This window comes from Triturus cristatus, chromosome 3_1, assembly GCF_964204655.1.
Source record: "Triturus cristatus chromosome 3_1, aTriCri1.1, whole genome shotgun sequence".
In the NCBI taxonomy this organism is placed as follows: domain Eukaryota; kingdom Metazoa; phylum Chordata; class Amphibia; order Caudata; family Salamandridae; genus Triturus; species Triturus cristatus.
Genome location: NC_140583.1, coordinates 367,922,850 through 367,944,646, shown reverse-complemented (window position 1 = coordinate 367,944,646; position 21,797 = coordinate 367,922,850). Strand labels below are relative to the sequence as shown.

The 21,797-nt window shown below is 49.6% G+C and overlaps 1 protein-coding gene across 2 annotated transcripts in view; it reads right to left on the bottom strand.

Moving 5' to 3' along the window:
* Nucleotides 1-21,797, bottom strand: part of CCPG1 (cell cycle progression 1) — a 436,684-nt gene that overhangs the window by 100,299 nt on the left and 314,588 nt on the right. For both annotated transcript variants that reach the window (XM_085644140.1, XM_085644141.1), the window contains exon 6: nucleotides 13,275-13,514. In XM_085644140.1, the coding sequence (XP_085500266.1) occupies nucleotides 13,275-13,514 (240 nt within the window). The remainder of the gene's footprint in view (nucleotides 1-13,274; nucleotides 13,515-21,797) is intronic.

Here is a 21,797-nt window from a genome sequence, read left to right as displayed (position 1 = left end):
CTCTCTAGCTCCCTTGGCCAAAAGAGCAGAGACTTTCTTGCGGAGAAGTGCCAAATCATCCTCCCACATGCTTTCGTAAGACGGTGGCATGGAGGAGGGGTAGACTCGAAGTTGAGGGAGTAGCCCCTTCTGACGAGTTGAAGAACCCACCTGTCTAATGTGATGGATTGCCAGTGGAGGTGTTGATGGCGAATCCTGCCTCCAACTGGCTGAAGATGGGCCTGGAACGTCGGACTATGAAGATTTGGAGGCAGTGGCGAGATGGTGGACTGGCCCGCCCGCTGGCTCCCAGACCCACGAGGATGCGGAGTCCCACGTCCACGGCCACTCAGAGGCTGGACAGCTTGCATGAACCAGTGGCTAGAAGGGACCGGACGTGGTTGGGAGCCCCTTCTGTAGCCACGAAAGGGACGAAAAGCAGACTGGAGTGGACTGGAAGGCACAGTTAGGCACAAAAGATCTGGCCGTAGCTCAAGAGTCTTTAAAGCGCCAAATCTTTGCCACCAAAAAGACAACGGCCATCAAAGGGCTTGTCCATCAAGGTTGAATGGACATCCCCTGAAAAGAGAAATGTCCCCAACCAGGCTTAGCGTTTAAGGGCTACTGACGTGGCGAGTCAGTGGTATCCAGTCCACACCGAATTGCGAATTTGGCTGCATCTCTACCATCCGCAACTGCCTGGGAGAGAACCGCCGAGCCTTCTCCAGGCACTGAGGCAGCACCTGTGCAACCGTATTCCAGATGGTATGGGAATAGCGGCCAAAGAGGCACGCAGTATTCACCAACTGCAGTGCCAAGCTGGAGAAAGAACATTTGCTTCCCAAGATGGTCCGTTTCTTGGATTACCTATCTGGAGTAGCAGAAGGGAACGCGCCCTTAGAAGAAGAGGCATGGACCACCAAGCTCTCTGGGGTAAGGGTGTTGGGTCAGGAACACTGTGTTGCCTGGGGCCGGGCAGTGGCGGCGGGCAATTGCCCTCTCCTCAGGAGCCCCTGTGCTGGGCTTAGACCAAGTGCCCAGGAGGACATCAGTAAGGGTTTTATTGAATGGCAATAGGGGTTCAGAGGAAGAAGTCGCAGGCTGAAGCACCTCTGTCAGGAGGTTAGTCCTGACTGCCACTGAAGGGAGCTTAAGGCCAAGGACCAGGCTGTCCTTCTTACCACCACAGCATAGGACGCTCCCTCCTCCGTAGCCACTGAAGGGGGAGAAAGCAAACCAGTGTTTGCCTCTCTACCGCCACCAAGTATTCACCCTCCGGAATCAGCCTCAAGACAGTCTGGTCCGTATCTTGTCCTCACGCCCGATGTCCCCGGCCAGCGGTGTCTCCCGAGGGACAACCCCCCAGACCTGACTCCCCTGGGAGACCACTAGTTCAATGTTTACATTCATACCATAATTTTCGCCCTTTCTGGGTCCCCACTCGAACAGTTGCGTTAATTCTTGGTCCCCCAATGAGGCCGCCACCGAACACTTATGTCTGAGATTTTTTACCCCTGCTGATCGCAGCCTCTACCTTGCTGTGAGGCCTCTCCTGTTTCTCCTCTCGAGCGGCCGCTGACATTCTGAACCGAATCTACGGCCTAATATATCTACTGCCGCATCGACCACATCCTCTCGGATCGTCTCTGACTCCGCCGAACATGACTCTCCAGGGAGTCCACAACTGACCCTATATTTTTCCTGCCAATAATTTTGTTCCCTCATGAACCCTCGCAAATATCTTAATATTTTCATGATTAGATCGAAACCTTTGTCTCATTTTTGTATGTTTTTCCCTTTAGACTCACCTATTATGTTTATATAATGACCATTGTGCGCACTAATGTTACATGCCTTCAGCCTCTCTGATCTGTTTGTAGTCTCTCCTATATCCCAAATACCTCTTCAGATCTCATTCCACTGGAGTCCCCGGACGTGACCACAACCGTGATCTTTTGTTCTCCTACTCCCTGACAATCTTTCCCTGGTAGCTGCCAGACAACCTCCACAGATGCTCTAGTGCTCTTGCACATTGCACAAGTGAACTCTCTATTCACTCGTGTTCTGTAACCTTTCTTGTTCTTTTTATCTATTTCCACTCTGCTCTGGTTACTGGTAACATTTCTTCTGTGTTTTTTGACCTCCCTCCCTCACTTCATTTGTCCCCTCAATTGCTTCCCTCCCTTTCGCGTTAGCTCCTCCTTCCCCCTCGCACCAACCTCCCTCTCTCACCCACTTTCCCCCTGATTCCCCACTTACTTTATTTCTTTTGTTTCTACCCCCTCTCTCTCCTTCCCTCCTCTCAACTCAGTGACCTGTCATGTCCACCCTCAATCACTCCTTCTACCCCCCAAGACTCTACCCTCACCAGACATGACCCCAACTCTTGGACCATCCTTTACCCTCCCAATCTCTCCAAAAACAACAAGAACATTTTTAAACATAAATTACTGATTCGGCACCCTGAAACATTAATTTTCGATAACTACCACAGCCTCTCCTCCCTTATAAAAACCAACTACATCTTCTAATCCAAACGCCCCTCCAAATCGAAAAGCATCTTCCTCCACCACCTCCCTGTACCTAAATCTAGCAAAATTCCCTATGGATTTAAACTACCCTTTCCCCTGCTTTTCACGGTGGAATTGACATCTCCATATTTAAAACTGGTAATATCCTCATACAAGCCTCTGAAACCCACCTCACCATCTTTGAGCTCCACTTCAATACCTTGTCATACCAACTATCCAAACCTTCTCCTAACCCCTCAACTACCCAACCTCTCGACGCCCTTTCGTTCTCCTCTTCCCCCGACTATAACCATCTCTCCCCTAGACCTCCCAAACTGCTAATGCTGTCTCACAAAATAAGACATCCAATTATTCTCCCTCTCTTGCGTCCGACCCTCTCCACGGCATTTCAACTTCACACTCTGTCTCCCAAACTCACACGCTCTCCAATATCTGACTTCCTCCAACCCCCAACGCAACTCCGAACCTCGCTCCTACTACCCAGCCCCCTCTCCTGGAATTCCCTAATGTTTCCCTCATGGCCCCAATTTCTCCCTCTCCACACTGCATTCCATCCCCTACACCCAATGTCGTCTCTCCCCTCTCCACTCAAGCCCCCTTATCACCTCAAACCACTCCTCCTGACTCTATGAATGTCCTGTCCTCCCTTCGTCCAACAGCAGGAACACTCCCTTTACCCCCCTTCCTGGCCTCTCACCCCCTCCGCACATCCAGCCTCGAATTACTCACACCTCCCCCCCCCCCCCGGTTACTCTATCATCAGAAAGGACAGAACTGAGAGAATAGCAGGTGGATTAGCTATAATCTTTAAAAATGAGCTTCAACTTTCTCTCTGACCGCTCAACCTTTGAATGCCTTGAACCTGAACTCAAGTTTCAAGGTTCTCCCCAGATTCGACTACATAATATACACCACACTCCTGGTGACCCTCTTCCCTTCTCTGAGGAACTATCTGACCTTCTTACTCAATCCTCACTTTCCAACTCTAAAAATCTCTTCCTAGGAGATTTTAACCTCTACTGGAATGAGACTGGAGATCCCAAAGTCAACTTCCTCAATATTCTTCTTGAGATCAGTGACCTCAAACAACTCTGCCATTCTCCAACCCACACCAAAGGGGCCACTCTCTACGCCATCATTGCCAACAATGACTTGACCTCCCTTTCCAACATCATCCCCATCGACTGGTCTGACCATCACCTCATTCTTTTCTCAATCCCCTCCACGGCTCCACACCAAAAACATCCAATCCAAGAAATGGACCAGAAATCTTAATCGTAATCCCCACTGTGAACTGAAGTCTAAACTCCAAGCACAACTTCTTTGCACCCCTCTCTCCCATAATGCTAACAAACTCACGGAGCATTTTAATAAAACTGTCTTCGATGTCTTAGACCAATTTGCTCCGTCTAAACTAAAAACACTAAAAAATATTTCTTCCAAATCGTCGTTCAATTCAAATCTCAACAAAGAAAGACGCGCTCTTAGACTAACTGAAAGAACATGGAGACTAACTGAAAGAACATGAACACCCATCTCCCGCCCATCTTGCCCTCCTCAGATCCGCTAGATCCACCTACAATAAACACATTTTCTCTTAAAAAGCCTCCTTCTTCCGCACACAACTCGATCGGGCCAAAAACAAACCCAGAGAGCTGTTCAACATAGTTCGAAACAAAACATCTTCTGCCCCCCCTTAAATTGATGGCCTTAACTGAAAGATGAGAAGAAATTGCAAACTTCTTCTCCGATAAAATCGCCAAATTAGATCAATCCTTCCTTGTAACTCAAGATCCCTCCCAACCACCTACCTACCGCTGACTCTACCTCTAAATCACCCTCCCTATTAACTCTCCCCGATTCCTTCTCTCACATTCATGCCACTACCCCTCCGGAATCCTGCCTTTCAAACTCACAACTTAAAAACAATGCCACCTGGCATAAGTTCCACCCTGTAACTGAGCTTGAAGTTCTCTAACATAATTTCTAAAATCAAACCTTCCTCTCACACTAAAGACCCCCTCCCTTATAACCTTGTCCATGAGCTAAAGCACATCATTACCCCTTATTGGACTACTATCATCAACTCCTCCCTTTCCACGGGATGTGTCCCTGTCTCCCTCCAACTCGGACAACTCACTCCCATTCTTAAAAACCCCAATGCCGACCCTAATGACCTGAACAATCTCCGCCCTATCTCCATCCTCTCCCTGCTTTCTAAAGCCCTTGAAAAATATGCCCAGCTCCAACTGGACAAACACATTGAAACTTTTGACCTACTGGACTCCCTACAATCTGGCTTTCGAAAAGGCTGCAGTACAGAAACTGCCATACTAAATATAGTTGACAACTTCCACCACTCCCTTAATGGCGAGACCTGCCTACTTATTCTCCTCGACCTCTCAGCCACGTTTGACAATTAACCATCCTGCCCTACTTAACGCGCTCAAAGTTCGCTTTGGCCTCAATGGTCCTGTCCTCAAATGGTTCTCCTCCTATCTCGAACACAGAACACAACAAATCAAAATCGACAACTGCCCCTCTAACCCTACACCTGTCGCCCTAATGTGTACCCCAGGGATCTATTCTTTCTCCCTCTCTCTTCAACCTCTTTATGGAACCCCTCACCCTCATTCTAAAATAAGCTGGAATCAACTACCACCTCTATGCCGAAGACACACAACTTTATTACAAGATTAAATCCCACTCTGATGTTCTGCATCTTAACAACACCCTGTCAAAGATCCAATCCTGGTTCCACTCCAATCATCTCAAACTTAACCCTAAAAAAACGGAAATCATTCTCTTCTCTCCAAAAAACAATCCTCTACCTATCCAAACATGGACCTCTGACCTTAATGCCCTCAACTGTCCACTCTCCTTATCCAACTCTGTAAAATCCCTTGGTTTTTCCATTGGCAACTGCCTAACTCTTAATGTCCACATAAAAAACTCGGCCAAAGGAGCACTCTTGCCTCTCTGCCATCTTAAGAAAACTAAACTCTTCATTCCAGCAGACGACTTTAAATCGATTATCCAATCTCTCGTCCTCTCAAGAATTGACTATGATAACGCTATCCTCTCCAGAACTCCGAAAGTTCACCTAGCTCCACTCTAATCTGTGCTCAACCTTGCGGCCAGGCTAATGTCAGACTGCAAACGTTTTGAACACATCTCCCCAGCCCTTAAAGCCCTTAAATGGCTTCCCATCGAAGGCAGATCCTCCAAGATTGCATGCATTACGCACAAAGCCCTTCATCAAAATGCCGCGCTGTATCTCACTAATAAACTCAACAAAGCAGGCTGCTCCAGACCACTGAGAAGCACCAACGCTCTCATCCTTGTCCCACCTCGGTTAAAAAAGAAAACCACACAATCTCGCTCTTTCTCCGGAAACGCCCCTAACATCTGGAATGCCCTCCCAAAAGACCTGCGTTGTAACCCCTCCTACATCAGCTTTAAAAAAGAACTCAAACTGCACCTGCTCACCAAATATTGAAATCCATAATCCTTTCCATTTCCCCACTTGTTCTACTCCTCCCACCATTAGCTTATCTCCTTCTCGTGTTACTGTACAAAATATGTTTACCTGTATCCATTTTATTTATGAAGATAGCCCTCTGACATGTAAATTGCATTTATTCTATTTGCCCTTTTTAGTTTAACCCTGTTTGATTTCCACATTATGAACAATTGTGTTATTCCCGTACTATATTCATATTCATGTAAAGCGTTCTGATACCCCTGGGTTCAGCCAGCGCTATATAAAACCGTTAAATAAATAAATAAATAAATAAAGTGTTTGGAGAGGTGTCCAGACAACTGGCAGCACCCAGGTCCTCTCGCCAGTCCGGTTCTTCCAGCTGGTCGGTTAAAGGGTCCAGTGACCCCTCCCAGTCTTCATTACCACCCTCTGGTCGATAGGGAACACCAGGGATGAACAAAAGTACGGTTCAACGTCGGTCCGGCTCCGTGTCAAACTCGGAGATGACGATGGGATGGCGTCTGGCAGGGGCATAGCCGGCGTCTGTGCCGGGAAAGGTCGAGTGAGATCGATCGACATTGATCTGGATTCAGACCTGGCACTGAATTGCCCCTTCAAGCTTGTTCTATGTCCCTAAGCTTTTTCAGACGGGGATCTACTTTTGTACCTCATCTGCCTCACTTCAAACTGTGTGCAGACATGCTTTTAAAGTCTTATTTAATTAGAGCTGCCTCTTCTAATACGGTACCTCTAATCATTGCTTTTAAAGCCTCTCAAATTACTATTTTCTTTTCACCACAGCTATAATTGTGGGAACCTTTAACGCAAAGTTGTTTTGTCTCGAGTGGCCTTCGCCACATCTCCTCCAAAAACCACAGGCCAATTCACTGTAACTACGACCAGACTATGGACCAACAGAGTCTACCGACTTTGCTCGGCTGTTGCTATCAGGTTAAAATCTCCTCTCCAACAAAATATACTGTGGAGGATTTCCGCCATCTTGATCGAAGACGTCATTTCCTGACTGGTTGGAGCCGAGGAACCTGTCCGGGAGTCTACATTTATCGCCCTAGAAGGATGCACAGCCATACTGGAGATATCCCAATTAAGTGGTGGCCCTAAAAGTATTAAAAGTTCTTTTAGTACAAATGTTTAATGATCAGTGTGGGAGCTCTATGTTTGCCTGGGCGACCGCGACTGACTGTGAAAGGGCTGGGTTTGCTCCACAGAATGATATAAAACCTCCTTTCCTCACTCTTTTCCCCCCAAGATAATTCATTTGTTACAATAATAATGGACTCTAACAATCACAACATAGTTTCTAAATGACGACAAACAGACAACTCTATGAGCACTGTCAAGATGCATTCAGCGCCCTCAAGGATGGAATGGAACAGGCCAGAAACTAAAAAGCTGCTTCTATTTCACATGGCACTCCTCTAATGCGATTATTATTTTAATTCCTTTGAGATCACTCTGCAACTTCATTCTGAATGCTATATCATCAGCCTTTATTTCTTTGAAGACCTATTTGTGCTTTGGTCTCGTATTCAAGGTCCGCTGTCCCCATGGTATCTCCTGTCTCCATTTTCTTTTTTGGTTGCATTTTTGGAAAAGCTTTATTCTGTAGCAAGTCTTTGATGTTCCGAATCTATTTTTCTTCATTCTCCTAATGACCAGATCACCTTGGATTTGCACTATGGTGTCTCCTCTGGTAATCCCTTTGGTGGTAATGTGTTAAAGGAAGAACCTTGTGGTGGTGTTCTTAAGCTTCATGAGGACTAACTCACCAGTCCGGGCAGTCTGCCATCACGGACCCCACAACCCGTGAAAATATTTGCCAGTAATGCCTGGGATGTGGAGTATGAGAGTCCCACAACACTACCAGTCAGAAGTAAGAAGGGGGTGCATGCGCTGCAAGGACACCTCTCTGAAAGGTTAGCGGACCCTGTGGGGGTCAGGTTCAACCTCGCCCTTCCAATGAAGCAAGTCCAAATGTCACACTACAGGGGCACACCAGTGTCCATCCCAATCAGACGTTGGTTCGGGACAGAGTGGGCTTGATCCTAGAGGCACCCTATCTTTCTCTCCCTGTTAATGTGTTGCAGTGTCTGTTGTTGCTGCACCAATCATTCTTGGTTGGGGGTGCAGACAATGTAGAGGTAACCTCTCAAGTTTCTGTTACGATCGTCTGCCTCACCTGTATAAGCTTGGCACGAGGCCTGCCCACGGCCCAATAAATGTGAATGCCGGAATATGCTGCCAAACATCCTTCAAGTCCTCCTGTAAGAGTTACAGGCTCCTTGTGCTCCGTTTAGGCCACTAGCTCTCCAGGGTCTCCCTGTTTCCGTCTAGACTAGAATTGTCTAGTAGTATAGAACAGACCCCTTTTCATCTGGTCTCCAACCTGTTTGGCCCCACACCACCCATCTTTCACTGGCGGGGCCCAGGGTCGACTAACCCTCAGTCTGCAGGCCTTACTCACAATGAGCTCAATCCCTCTCCTCACTTTACTCCATACATACAACTTCCATCAGGGCCCAGGGTAACAGGTTGTCTTGACTGGTAGCTCGCCCCACCCTCTCCCCTTGAACATTTTAGCATATTGCTAATTGTCTTCGGGCTCCCCCACTCAACACGCTGTAAGTACTTTGCACAGTCCGGAGATACTCTGTAATTTCACCGTGCCAACTTTCACGGAGTCAATGCTTGGGCCTTGTTCTATCTAGACCCCCCCTCTGCGGCTGTCTGGTGTCTCTTCATACTGTCTTCACTTCTAAAGGCTTCCAATCCAACAGTCTCATTGCTGGCAGTCGTGGCCGACCGCCCTGTCTCAACTGGTGCTCAAATTACTCAACTCAAAGCGCAGGCCACATCCATAACTCGCTGGCTTACCCTGCATCAGCACATGCTGCTTTGTTACGTGTATACAGACCGGAACGTCATCTCCACTTCCCCATCATTATTCTTCATTTCTTGGGTTTTAGGGGGTAACGTCTGGGTGGTCACTCAGTCGGGCCGACCATAATTTAGTGAGAAGGCACCTCAGCCTCTCATGTGACATGACAGCAGGGTGGGGTGGGCTTCAGGGGCTCAATATGTACCCACTGTCTTCTCCACCAGCCACTTCCCCCACTGTGGCTCTTGTAGGGGCTTATAAACAGCAAGTGAGTGGGGAGACATCAGCAGCCAGGGAGGAGCCTCAGATTAGATGTCCCCCAACCTGTTGGGCTGTTCTTGCCTCCTATATACCTTTTTAAATGTTTATGTGAACTGCAAGGTCTAATAAGTATAAAAAAGTTTACGATAATTTTGTTTAGTGCAAGTAAGGCAGCCCAGCACAGGTCAGTGCAACGTCGAGGTTTCCAATAGAAACACAGGAAGAATGGCTGCAGTAGGTTTCACGGGTGCAGGGGAAAATCTACAGCAACAAAGGATATTGTCTGGCAGCACGACAACCACCCCAAATACCCACTACATATACAACAAGCACTGGCATAGCCAATAGGTCTCGCCTTTGGGATCTTATAAGTGTTTAGCCATGCAACAGTTGCATAACTAAATACTTATAAGGTCCCAAAAGCGAGACCTATTGGCTATGACAAGTGGCCGCGAAAGTGATCGCGATCAAACATCAAAGCGGCTGTGTGGTCGCGAAAGTAATCGTGGTGAAGCGTGGCGCGCGCACCCGCACACGTGCACTGTAGCTCTAGACTGGCCTGGTAGCACTTTTTGGAGCCCTAACAAAATGTCTCACCAGACCAGCGCATGCGCTGGGTCAGGCGAGACCTACAAAGTGAGTGGGATCTGAGCAGGAGTATGGGCAGGCATGGCCTCTTTGAAGAAGGGGCACCCATCTTTAGCAGGCTGTCAACTGTTTACTTACTCACAGAGAAACACACACACAATAAGAAGCCCACCTATGGGGACTTACGAACCTTTAACTAGAGAAAGCCAGTGGGCAGCCTCTCCATGAGGGTATAGGTGAAAAAAGGCATGTACACAATGGCTAGTCTAGGACAAGGAAGTTATAGCTATCCTCACTTATAACAGGGTACAGTTTGGGTGTCTCCCAGTCATCATAACTCTCAAGCCGAGGAAAAAATAAAATAAAGGTCTGAGCACTTCTAATTGACTCATGATTGTTGAGTTAATAAGGGGAAAACACAGGGCACATTCAGAACAAGCATTGGCATAGCCAATAGGTCTCGCCTTTGGGGCCTTTTAAGTGTTTAGCCAGAGCTATTGACTTTGCCAATGTCTTCAAGCTGTGCTGTGGTGGTGCCGAGTGATATTGTTGTGGCACTGGGTGATGCTGTGGTGGCGCAGAGTGATGCTGTGGTGGCGCTGAGTGATATTGTTGTGGCACTGAGTGATGCTGTTGTGATGCTGTGGTGGCGCTGAGTGATAGTGTTGTGGCACTGAGTGATGCTGTTGTGATGCTGTGGTGGCGCTGAGTGATGCTGTGGTGGCGCTGAGTGATGCTGTGGTGGCACTGAGTGATGCTGTGGTGGCGCTGAGTGATGCTGTGGTGGCGCTGAGTGATGCTGTGGTGGCGCTTAGTGATATTGTTGTGGCACTGAGTGATGCTGTGGTGACGCTGAGTGATGCTGTGTTGGCGCTGAGTGATATTGTTGTGGCACTGAGTGATGCTGTGGTGGCCCCGAGTGATGCTGTGGTGGCCCCGAGTGATGTTGTGGTGGCGGCGAGTGATGCTGTGGTGACGCCGAGTGATGCTGTGGTGGCGCCGAGTGATGCTGTGGTGGCGCCGAGTGATGCTGTGGTGGCGCCGAGTGATGCTGTGGTAGCGCCGAGTGATGCTGTGGTAGCGCTGAGTGATGCTGTGGTGGCGCTGAGTGATGCTGTGGTGGTGCTGAGTGATATTGTTGTGGCACTGAGTGATGCTGTGGTGGCCCTGAGTGATGCTGTGGAGGTTTTTTTTATTTTTATTTGCTTACGAATTTTATTCAGTGCTACTGAGTGGCCTCAGTGGTGTTCTGGGAGTAGGTACATATAAAAGGTATGCAGAGCGAAAGATAGCGAGCGCTTTGTGAAGCATATCGCTGAGGACCATTTGATCAAGAACTAGGAAGTCAAACTTATAAGGGAAGGGGCTAGAGTGGATGTCCACCATCAAATATGTCCTAGAGAGATGACAAAAGCTTAATACCTTATGGTGAATAACACATGGTGGTCTTCGGTGTCTGACCAGACAGGTTGCTAGAAAAATCCAGGAAGCTAGAGTAAGGCAGCATGAGTTGCCAGATAAGTACAAATAATTGTAGTGAAATTGAGAAAGAGTGCCTCAACAGTCGGATCAGGAGATCGTGCTAGAGCCACTAATGAGCATCCCTTTAAAGCACAGTGCCACTGCACTGTATCACCGCCCACCCCTGTTGGCACTTAGTCTAGAGACACCACATGACTTGTACCAACCTGGTTTCCAAAAAAAGAGAAACTGTAGCCAGGCTGCATGCAAACACCAAAGGTGAGCCGTTACAAACTATTTATAAATGCTGGCTTCCTGATAAATACACACCCTTTGGGCTGAAGGACAGAGACCGAAGGGTGTTGGAGAGACAAGAGGAAGAAAGTCATGCGGGATCAATCAAAGGAAAGACCAGAACTAAGGCGAGGCAGCGGAAAAGAAATCAAAGTACTGGTGGCAAAATTGGAGGGTAGGAGGAAGGTACGGATGTGTGGAGAGATTATAAAAGCCAAAGAAGAAATGCAAAATTTGAAGACTCCGAGCAACCACAAAACGTAAGTCCAAATCCCGGATCGAGCACACCACAGTTAGCACCACCACCAGGCACAACGTAGGAGAGGAAACAAGTGCAAAAACAAGCTGCAAGCAGTTGTGTTTTCATGCGATCCTCGTAAGTTTGAAGCAATTAACGAGGATCAGCTGAAAACACAAGCGCTAATTAAACACACACACATACTTTAAGCCCATCTACACTCATTATATTGTGGAATGGCTTTCTTACCTGAGCCCCAGGGATATTCACGGTGACGGAAGCTTCCTTTTCCTCCTCCCACTTGTCCATGGCTGGGATGCTAGGTGAAAGTGGCGAAGCCAAGCTGCCGGGAGAGGCAGCGCGGAGTGTGCCTCATAGGTGGGGGACGAAATAAGGGAGGGTGAGGGTTGGCATTATCTTGGCCGGAAACTCCGTTATAGACGCGGCTCATCTAAATAAAGTGGTGTGGCAGCTATTAAAGGGAAAGTGTGAATGGGGCGCTTTAAAAATATTTGTTTCTGTAGTTAAAAAATATATATATATATATTTTTTTTTGGTAAAAGTGCCCCATTAGCGCTTTCACTTTAATGGCGGCCAAGCCTCTTTCTTTAGACGAGAAGCGTCTAAAGAAAGGGGCACTGCCGCCATTAAGGGTAAAGCGCGGAATGGGGTGCTTGTTGCCGCGAAAGTGAAAGAAAACAAGCACGCAAGTGGTGCATGCATGCGCGCGTTCCCAGCGGATGTGTGGAGAGATTATAAATGCCAAAGAAACAAGCATTGGCATAGCCTAGTGGTGCGCACGCGACGGCAAAAGAGAAAGCAGGCGCACGCAACGGCAAAAGTGAAAGCAGGCTGGCGAGTGGTGTGTGATGTGCGCGCACCATGACAAGAGAGGAAAGCCAGATGGTGCCTCTGCTAGTCATTGTGCGCGTAACCGCACGCTCTATGCCACCCCAAAAGCTGTGGTCGGACTTTTGAAAGCCCACTCACTAAATGTCTCTCCAGAGCAGCACATGCGCTGGCTCAGGAGAGACCTAAAAAAGCATGTATGGCATAGCAGCACAACTTTTCCAAGCTATGCCTGGAGGATTCCATTCAAAATCCTCAATGGAAACAAACACTCCAGCTGGTCATGAGGGGGTGTTGGATCGAGCAATTAATGTTTTTAACAAGAACTTAAAGATCAATAGACTTAGAGCTGCTAAAAACTCTCGAATAGAGAGAAAAAATACAAATTCGGGTTGGGAATCAATACCTTAGGAAAGGCAAAACGGTGATGGATCTATTCTCACGAGGAGAACATTAGAAGGGGCTTTGAAAGCTTTCTGAGGGGGCTCTGTCTGAGTAAACTCCAGCAACAATTTCAAATATTTTTCAAGCGTGCTTTGCTCTTATTCCAACAAATGTGGAAAATGTAACAGGTTATAAATTATGAACACTCCATGATGAAGAACAGGGAGTTATGCAACCAATGACACAGTTTAATAAAAAAGATTTTAGATAGGAGTCAAGAAACTAATACATTTCTTCAGCACTTACCATAAAAATGTCCAAAGCCCATGCTGACTGCAATTACCAAAGCAAGGACAATGCACCCATTCAGGCTGCTCCCCAGTTTCGTTGAAGGTGCTTTCTGCAGTGGGACCACCTCTACAGCAGGTCTCACCTCAGATTCAGAGACAGACCTGCGCTTAGCACGCCGCTTCCTAGGAGTTGGACCGGAGGAATCACTAACTTCATCATTACTTGATTCATCTGATGTTTGCCGAGATGGAAAGACTGAAAAGAAAAGAGCCATGTCATAAGAAGGTGTAGATAAAAACACACCGCTTACACCGTCACTCGATGAGAAGTGAAGATTCAGAGGGCTTCTTTAAGAAGTCAAAACCAACGCAGGGGAAACTCCATCTCTAGGTTGGTTTCTGGATGACAGCATAACCTGATTTGGCCTGCATGGTTTAAAGGACAAACATCTCATCGAAGGGGCAGCTAATCATCACTTTGCATAGAGGTAAGAAAGCAGAGCCACCCTTAGATGCACAGCACCTGACTTTATTTTTATTCTTATGAGCAGTGGTCTTCTCTGCCAAGATTTTACCTTTCCTTTTGTGAACCATGCATAAATTAACAGTCTTTCAAAATGGCTTTAGGCAGGTCTAAATCTGGCACGTTCACCAGAGGATCATGTGTAAAGCAGTGACTTCCCCAAGAGAAAGTCACACTGAATAAGTTGAAGGCACCACAGGTAGCACTGTCCTTCCTAGCAGAGCAATTATACATTCTTGCCAATGCTACAAAACAGATTTTTTAGCCGCCCATTAAAAATGAAACGGGCCACAAATGTATTCTAGTGTTTAGTGACCAAGCATAATAAACTCACCCCAGAGCTCAGATCTGATCCTATTTTTGGTGGTAAATGAAACCATTTCCAATGCCATTATTGATATAATGGGACAGCCTTTTGTAATATAACCACACAACAGGTGGTAGTTTTTAGTGCAAACAGTATTTACTCCTTTTGTCTTGGTCTCAATTTGTAGGCTGGCAGTAATTGCAAATGTAATATACGGGCATCTGATTCCACCTAGATCAAGGATCAATGGCCTTGGTAATAGATTGAGAAATCACTTTCACCAACATCTATTCAAACTATTAAGTAAAACACCTGGACCATCACTTAGTGTTATACTGAAGTGCTCCAAAATAAGCATTTCCACAAACATTAGGGTATTCAATAGTTTCACACAAAACTCTGCTCTTCAATCAGAAATATTTAGAAAATGAAGGCAAAAACATTTCCGTATTTTCCAGAAAACCAAAATGTCAATGTCATTTCATTCACAGGATGGTTAACAATAACATTCAAAATTGTTAGTAAGCCAGACATTAACAAAAAAGTGAGAGTTGAACATACGTGCTGCATTCTCCAATCACGAGACCGCATGAAAAAAATCCAGTGCTTAATTGCCTCATGCAAGCTACAAAAGGTGCCCCTTATTGTTTAGGATACTTTTTCTTGCATTAAAAAGAACACTAGAAAGCTGAAACCAATGGAAGGAAAAAAACTAAAGAGAACCAATGCCGGCGCACACATTCCAGGAATACTAAAGGAAATCTGTACCCGTCACAAATATTCTGTAGCACCCTAATGGGTAAGTAATTAGACAGTGAGAATGTATGTATGTGATATTCCTATAGGTCAAAATGAGCCAAAAAAGGCAGTGGAGAGCTGTACATGGTCAAAGACCAAAGTCAATGAGTAACAGGAAAGGAAGCTAGGTTGTGGACAAATAATGCAGGATTAGCTCCTACCTCAGAAAGGTCTACATGTGTAAGCCATAAATGATCTCCAGTTAGGTTGGAGGGTTTTCTTCAGGACCAGTATATTATGAGGATCCCTAGCTGAATTATGTCATGGACCTAACACTACTAGTGCAGTCAAATTGTGTATAAGTGCACATTAATCATGCTTTTTGCGGTGCATGTCTTACTGTTCAAACCAATAATAAGGAACTTTTTCAATAATACATCTGAAAAAAAGCAAAAGAGACTAAATTACTAATCATTATGCAATACAAAGTATGTTTGTGGTCACTCATAATAAGGACTGCACTCATCTATGTAGTTGAAAATCACATAGTTGATCATGCACTACTGTATATGATAGTATTTCTAGCTGTTACATGAAAAAGAGTGTGAGGCCTCTAAAGTGACTTCGTGTTTGGGAGAGAGTAAACATCCTCATAATGTATTGGTCCTGAAGAAAGCCATCCACCCCAACTGGCGATCATTTATGGCTGAAACATGTAGCTCTTTCTGATGTAAGAGTTCACTGCAATGCCAACTACATCCAGGTTTATGTTTTTTTAATATTGCCAAGGTTTCTCTGAATAACATTTTAAAGACAAGGGCTACTTGCAGGCAGTTTTAAACACAGGAGCCTTCAATAATATTACCAAAGAGCTCTGCTATTACACAGCGTAGAGTCCACAGAGATACAGAAGATATCTTCGGTGAGGACCCAAGGATAAAGCATGCCACTAGTGACAGAAGTGGGTGACAGTCCTTTTAAACAAATAGAAATACTAGAGAGACAAGAAAGGGATGTTATCACAAGTTCTCTCCCTTGAAATGACTGGGATTACTTTTTATGTTGCACATTCTGCGCCACTCTCGGTTGTGTAACTGACCATGACTGAGTCACTTTTTTTGCAATTAAAGTACCCTTAACATATTTTGGGAGTGAAGGGTAGGAGATTTATAGCATGGGTATCATATTTCGGCATTCTAGGAGGAGCATCTCTAATTGCTGTACCCTTCAAAGGATACACACTTTAATTCCAGTGTCCCAAGCCTCATTGTGGAAGAATGGAAGATAAGGATTATATTACTTACCCTGTAAGCATCTGTTCTTGGCTGGTAATGCTTAGATTCACATGATTTGCATACTCCTGCCATCTAGTGTTGGGTCCGGATGTGTGCAAGTTGGTTTTCTTTGAAGAAGTCTTTCGAGTCACGAGGTAAAGTGACTCCTCCTCTTGGTGATAATGTGCATGGGCTTCACCTCCTTTAAATTGTTTTCAGGCAAGCGGATGAGAATGGAGTGTGAGACGAGTAAGCATCAGTTAAGAGATGTGCCTGCATATGTGTTAGACCCGGCCTCGTAGCATGGCTCTTCCTGTCCTCGCACTACCTAACCTGGTACCTGGGACCCCAAGCACACGGCCCAGCCGATCCGTCCCACCAGAACACACACACGCGACCCGGGCATCCCCGTCCATGGCCTCTCTCCTTTCGGCCACCCCGGGCACGCGTGCCCACTTCATGCACCAAGATGGCCGCCCGGCCCCAGCACAACCCGGGCCTAGAGGCGCCACTCCGGCTGGAGGACATCACGCTTCCAAGGGATGAGAGAGGGAGGAGCAGTTTCTATCGCACCTCTGAACTCCCCTGGGACGATGGGTTTCGATCGGCCCTCCGGCCTCCCTGAGAGCTGGCTCCACGCCTGCTGGGTGTCTGGGACTCCTCCCGACCCGGCCCTGAAAGGATCAAAAGACAATGGCAGGAAACCTCGACAAGCGACCCCCAGGTGACAAGACCCCTGCCTGCACAGACTCCGGACATCAAAGAGGGGTCGACCTATAACAAGGGGTGCACTGGAACTGTCCGGCAGATTCGCTTTGGAACATCTGAGCCCTGCTGAGTGACTCGCGGCTCCCTGAAGATCGTAAGACCTCCGAACTTGTGCTTGAGCCCTGCTGAGTGACTCGCGGCTCCCTGAAGATCGTAAGACCTCCGAACTTGTGCTTGAGCCCTGCTGAGTGACTCGCGGCTCCCTGAAGATCGTAAGACCTCCGAACTTGTGCCTGAGCCTGCTGAGTGACTCGCGGCTCCCTGAAGATTGTAAGACCTCCGAACTTGTGCTTGAGCCTTGCTGAGTGACTCGCGGCTCCCTGAAGATCGTAAGACCTCCGAACTCGTGCTTGAGCCTGCTGAGTGACTCGCGGCTCCCCCAGACTCTCTTTGGTCCCGCCGGACCCCACGTCGACAAGCGTATCCCCCGGCTCGAGGATTGTGAGCTGTGCGCCGGGTACGCTCCTGCATTCGATCCATATCCCCCCAAAGACTGTCCCGCTACCTCCTACCCCCGCCAAGACTCTGTGAGCCCACGCTCTACTTGTAAATATCTGCCTTGCTGATCATAAAGATCCTACCACTTCGATTTGATAAAGCTTGAATCCTAAAGAACTCTCGGTGTGGTGTCTCTTTGTCGTGTGGTGCCGAGTGTACGATCCTAGATACGAGATTCCTCCCCTGCGGAGTCTCCCGCCAGTGCCCGGCTACGATACTTTGAGGGTGGGTCTCAGGGCAGTCAGGGCCCCCTCCGGGCCCCTCTGAGGTCCCCTTCTAACATTGGTGGCAAGCGACGGGATTCGGGCCCATAACCTAGAGATCGTACCGTGAACGACTGACGCACTACCGACAAAGATGGCAGAAGGAAGCGCCATGAGCCCCGCAGAAACCAACACCAACAGGGTGTTCCAGGTGGAACAACTAGAAGAATACACGCACAAAGAACTGAAGCAATTCTGCAAAGAACTTAAAATCGCTACCACCGGTCTCAACACCAAAGAAGATTTGCAGAAAGCACTGAAAGCTTGGGTGGATGCCGGGGCCTCCCGCCCAGAAGACATGGGGGAGCGACACGACGAAGCAGACCCCCCCCAAGGCGAAAGCAGCAGCAATCAGGTGCGAGGCTTCGTGCCAGACGGGGGCCTTTCCCCGGAAGAACTCGCAGACAGAGAGAGAAGTCGCAATCACGAACTCGAGTTAGCCAAACTCAAAATCGAAGGGGAATTGAAATTAGCGGAAAAAAAGCTAGCAGTAGAACAAATGCGCGTACAAGGCGAATTGGAAGAGAAGAAGCTCCAACGGGAGCACGAAGGAAGGAAGCTCCAACTAGAGCACGAACGCAGCTTGAAGGAGATCGAGCTCAAAGCCTCTAACGAGGAAGGGAGGCCCCCGGGGAACCGAGAGGCGGCCTCCCCGGCGGAACAGAAGGTCCACATCCCCAAGGACGTGGTCAAAGAATATTATAAAAATTATGACATTCAACAATGGTTCAGGGCCTACGAGGTCGCCATGACCTCTCATCGGATCCCACAGCAGGACTGGGGGGCGGGGTTGTGGGGGCGGTTTCTGAGCGAAGGAAGGGACACCCTGCTCGACCTACCCCTCTCCCTCCAGACCTCCTACAGCCACATGAAAGAGGCTCTCCTCACAAGATACGGCCTCACCCCAGAAATGTACCGCCAACGGTTCCGGGACTGCAGGAAGATCCCGGGCACCACCTGGGTGGAATATGTAAACTTTTTTAGTCGGGCCTTCGATGGGTGGGTCAAGGGCAGCAAAGTCACCACCCTTGCCGAACTCACTGATCTCATGTTATGGGAACATCTGGCTGCGAACTGCTTCATAGAGCTACGTCAACATCTGCTGGATAGCAAGCTCACAGATCCCCGGAAGCTGGCTGTGGAGGCCGACCGCTGGACCAACACCCGGGTCTCCCGGGGCATGGTAGGAGAGTACCCCCGAGCCAGTCAGGGACCACCCCGCCAGAGAGGGGGAGGGAACTAGGGAGGGCAGAGAGAGTCCCAGTCGAGTCCCCCGAAGGCCCAACCTCCACCTTTCCCGGCGCCCCCCCCACCAGTCTCCGGACCCCCCGGGAGACGGGGGCACCGGGTAACCATCACTTGTTTCCGTTGTCAGAGGCCCGGGCACTACGCCAATGACCCGGAGTGCCCCATGGCCCCCCAGGTCCCCCCTGCTGCAAACCCTGCTAGACAGATAGCCAACGTAGCCCTGGGGGAGGAGGTTGAGGACACCGGGGAGTGGGAACCCGCAGCTATGGCCCTAGTATCCCTGGGGGATAGAGAGATTGTCCCTGGTAGCCTCCTGCCCTCCAACACGAAGAAGTACGGTCAGCTCGTCAAGATCAATGGCCACCAAATAGAAGCCCTGCGCGACACCGGGGCCAGCATCACCGGTGTCCTCAGGCACTTAGTCCCCGAGGAGCAGATCCTACCCAACGTCTTTTGCCCCGTAATTTCCGCAGATAATAGAGAGAGTATGTGTCAGGTAGCCCTGGTGCCGTTTGAGTGGGGAGGGGTGGCAGGTAAACTGAGGGTTGCCGTAAGAACCTCCCAGCCGGTCGACTGCCTCTTAGGGAACGACCTGGAGAGTTCTCCCTGGAAGTACGTCGAGCGCAAGGCCCACCTAGGAATGATGGGACTCCCCGAGTGGGTGTGCGCCACCACCCGATCTATGTCCGCCCGACTCACCCCCCTGGGGGAAGTCGAGGACACCCCGACCGAGGGAGTCAGAGAAGTCCCCGCCGAGGGTCCTCCCGTCCCCCCATCGGGAGGGTCAGTCACCAGCGACGAACCCTCACCGTCCGACACCACCCCGTACCATCCCCAAGGGAACGGCCTAGTAGAAAGGTTTAACCGGACTCTGAAAGGGATGATCAACGGCCTAGAAGAACCCCTCCGGCGTAAGTGGGACGTCCTGCTCCCCTGCCTCCTGTTCGCTTACCGGGAAGTCCCACAGAAGTCCTTGGGGTTCAGCCCGTTTGAATTACTATATGGACACCCCGTCCGAGGTCCCCTCAGCTTAGTTAAGGAAGGGTGGGAGGCAGCACCCCAGACCACCCCACGAGATGTGTTCCAATACGTTCTGGCCCTCCGGAACCAGACCAGGAAGTTCCAAGAGCTGGCCGAGGCCAACCTGGAGGCAAGCCAAGAAGAGATGAAGCGCTGGTACGACCAGAATGCCACTCTGGTCGAGTTCCAGCCGGGCCAGCAGGTATGGGTCATGGCCCCCGTGAAGCCTGGCGCCCTCCAGGACAAGTGGACCGGGCCCTTCAAAGTGATTGAGCGGAAGAGTCCAGTCACGTACTTGGTGGACGTCCAGTCGCCCCGGGATCCCCTGCGGGTCCTACACGTGAACCGCCTCAAGCCTCACTTCGTGCGGACAGAACTGAGCCTCCTGCTGGCCACCGATGACGGGGCTGAAGATGAGTCTGATCCCCTCCCGGACCTCCTGTGTGTCAAGGAGAAGGATGGCTCCGTGGAAGGAGTGAACCTCTCCCCATCCCTCACTGACCAGCAACAAGCGGACTGTCGCCAGCTCCTAGGACAATTCTCCGACCTCTTCTCCCTGATTCCCCGAGTCACCGACTGGTGTGTCCATGACGTGGACACCGGGGACAGCCCGCCAGTAAGACACCGAGCCTACCGAGTCCCTGACCGGGTCCGGTCCTGCATTCAAGCTGAAGTCTCGAAGATGTTGACCCTGGGGGTGATCGAGCCATCCGATAGTCCCTGGGCCAGCCCCGTGGTCCTAGTCCCGAAGGCAGCGGCCCCCGGTGTCGCCCCCGAGCTCCGATTCTGCGTGGACTACCGGGGGCTCAATGACATCACCCGGGCCGATGCCCACCCCATTCCCCGAGCCGACGAGCTCATTGACCGACTCGGGGCGGCCCGGTTCCTCAGCACATTCGACCTCACCTGCGGATACTGGCAGATTGCGCTCACAGAGGGAGCCAAGGAGCGGTCCGCCTTCTCCACCCCAGATGGGCATTATCGCTTCCGCGTAATGCCCTTCGGAATGAAAAATGCCCCGGCCACCTTCCAGCGACTGGTGAATAGGGTCCTGGCCGGGATGGAACAGTTCAGTGCGGCCTATCTAGACGACATCGCCGTTTTCAGTTCCGGATGGAGTGAGCACCTCCAGCACCTCCGGCGAGTGCTAACCGCCCTGCGCCAGGCAGGCCTCACAGTAAAAGCCAGCAAGTGCCAGATTGGGCAAGGATCAGTAGTCTACCTGGGGCACCAGGTCGGGAGCGGTCAGGTCGCCCATCTACAGCCGAAGATCAACGCCATCCTAGCCTGGGAACCACCCACCACCCAAACGGAGGTCCGAGCCTTCCTGGGCCTCACTGGCTACTACCGAAGATTCATCCGGGGGTATGGCAGCCTGGTTGGCCCCCTCACCGAACTCACATCCAAAAAACAGCCCAAGAGGGTGCAATGGACGACTGCCTGCCAGGAAGCGTTCGATGCCCTAAAGAAGGCCATGTGCACGGCCCCCGTCCTCCAGGCTCCCGACTACTCCAAGGAGTTTGTAGTCCAGACCGATGCCTCCGAGCATGGCATTGGAGCCGTCCTGTCCCAGGTGAATGACCAAGGCCTAGACCAGCCCATCGCCTTCCTCAGCCGGCGGCTGTTGCCCAGAGAACAGAGGTGGAGCACCATTGAGCGCGAAGCATTTGCCGTAGTCTGGGCCCTCAAGAAGCTGCGCCCTTACCTGTTTGGCACCCATTTCAAAGTCCAAACCGACCATCGGCCCTTGCGATGGCTCATGCAGATGCGAGGAGAAAATCCCAAGCTACTGCGGTGGTCAATCTCCCTCCAGGGGATGGATTTCACCGTGGAACATCGCCCTGGTACGGACCACGCCAACGCTGACGGCCTCTCCCGGTTCTTCCGCCTCAGCGAAGAG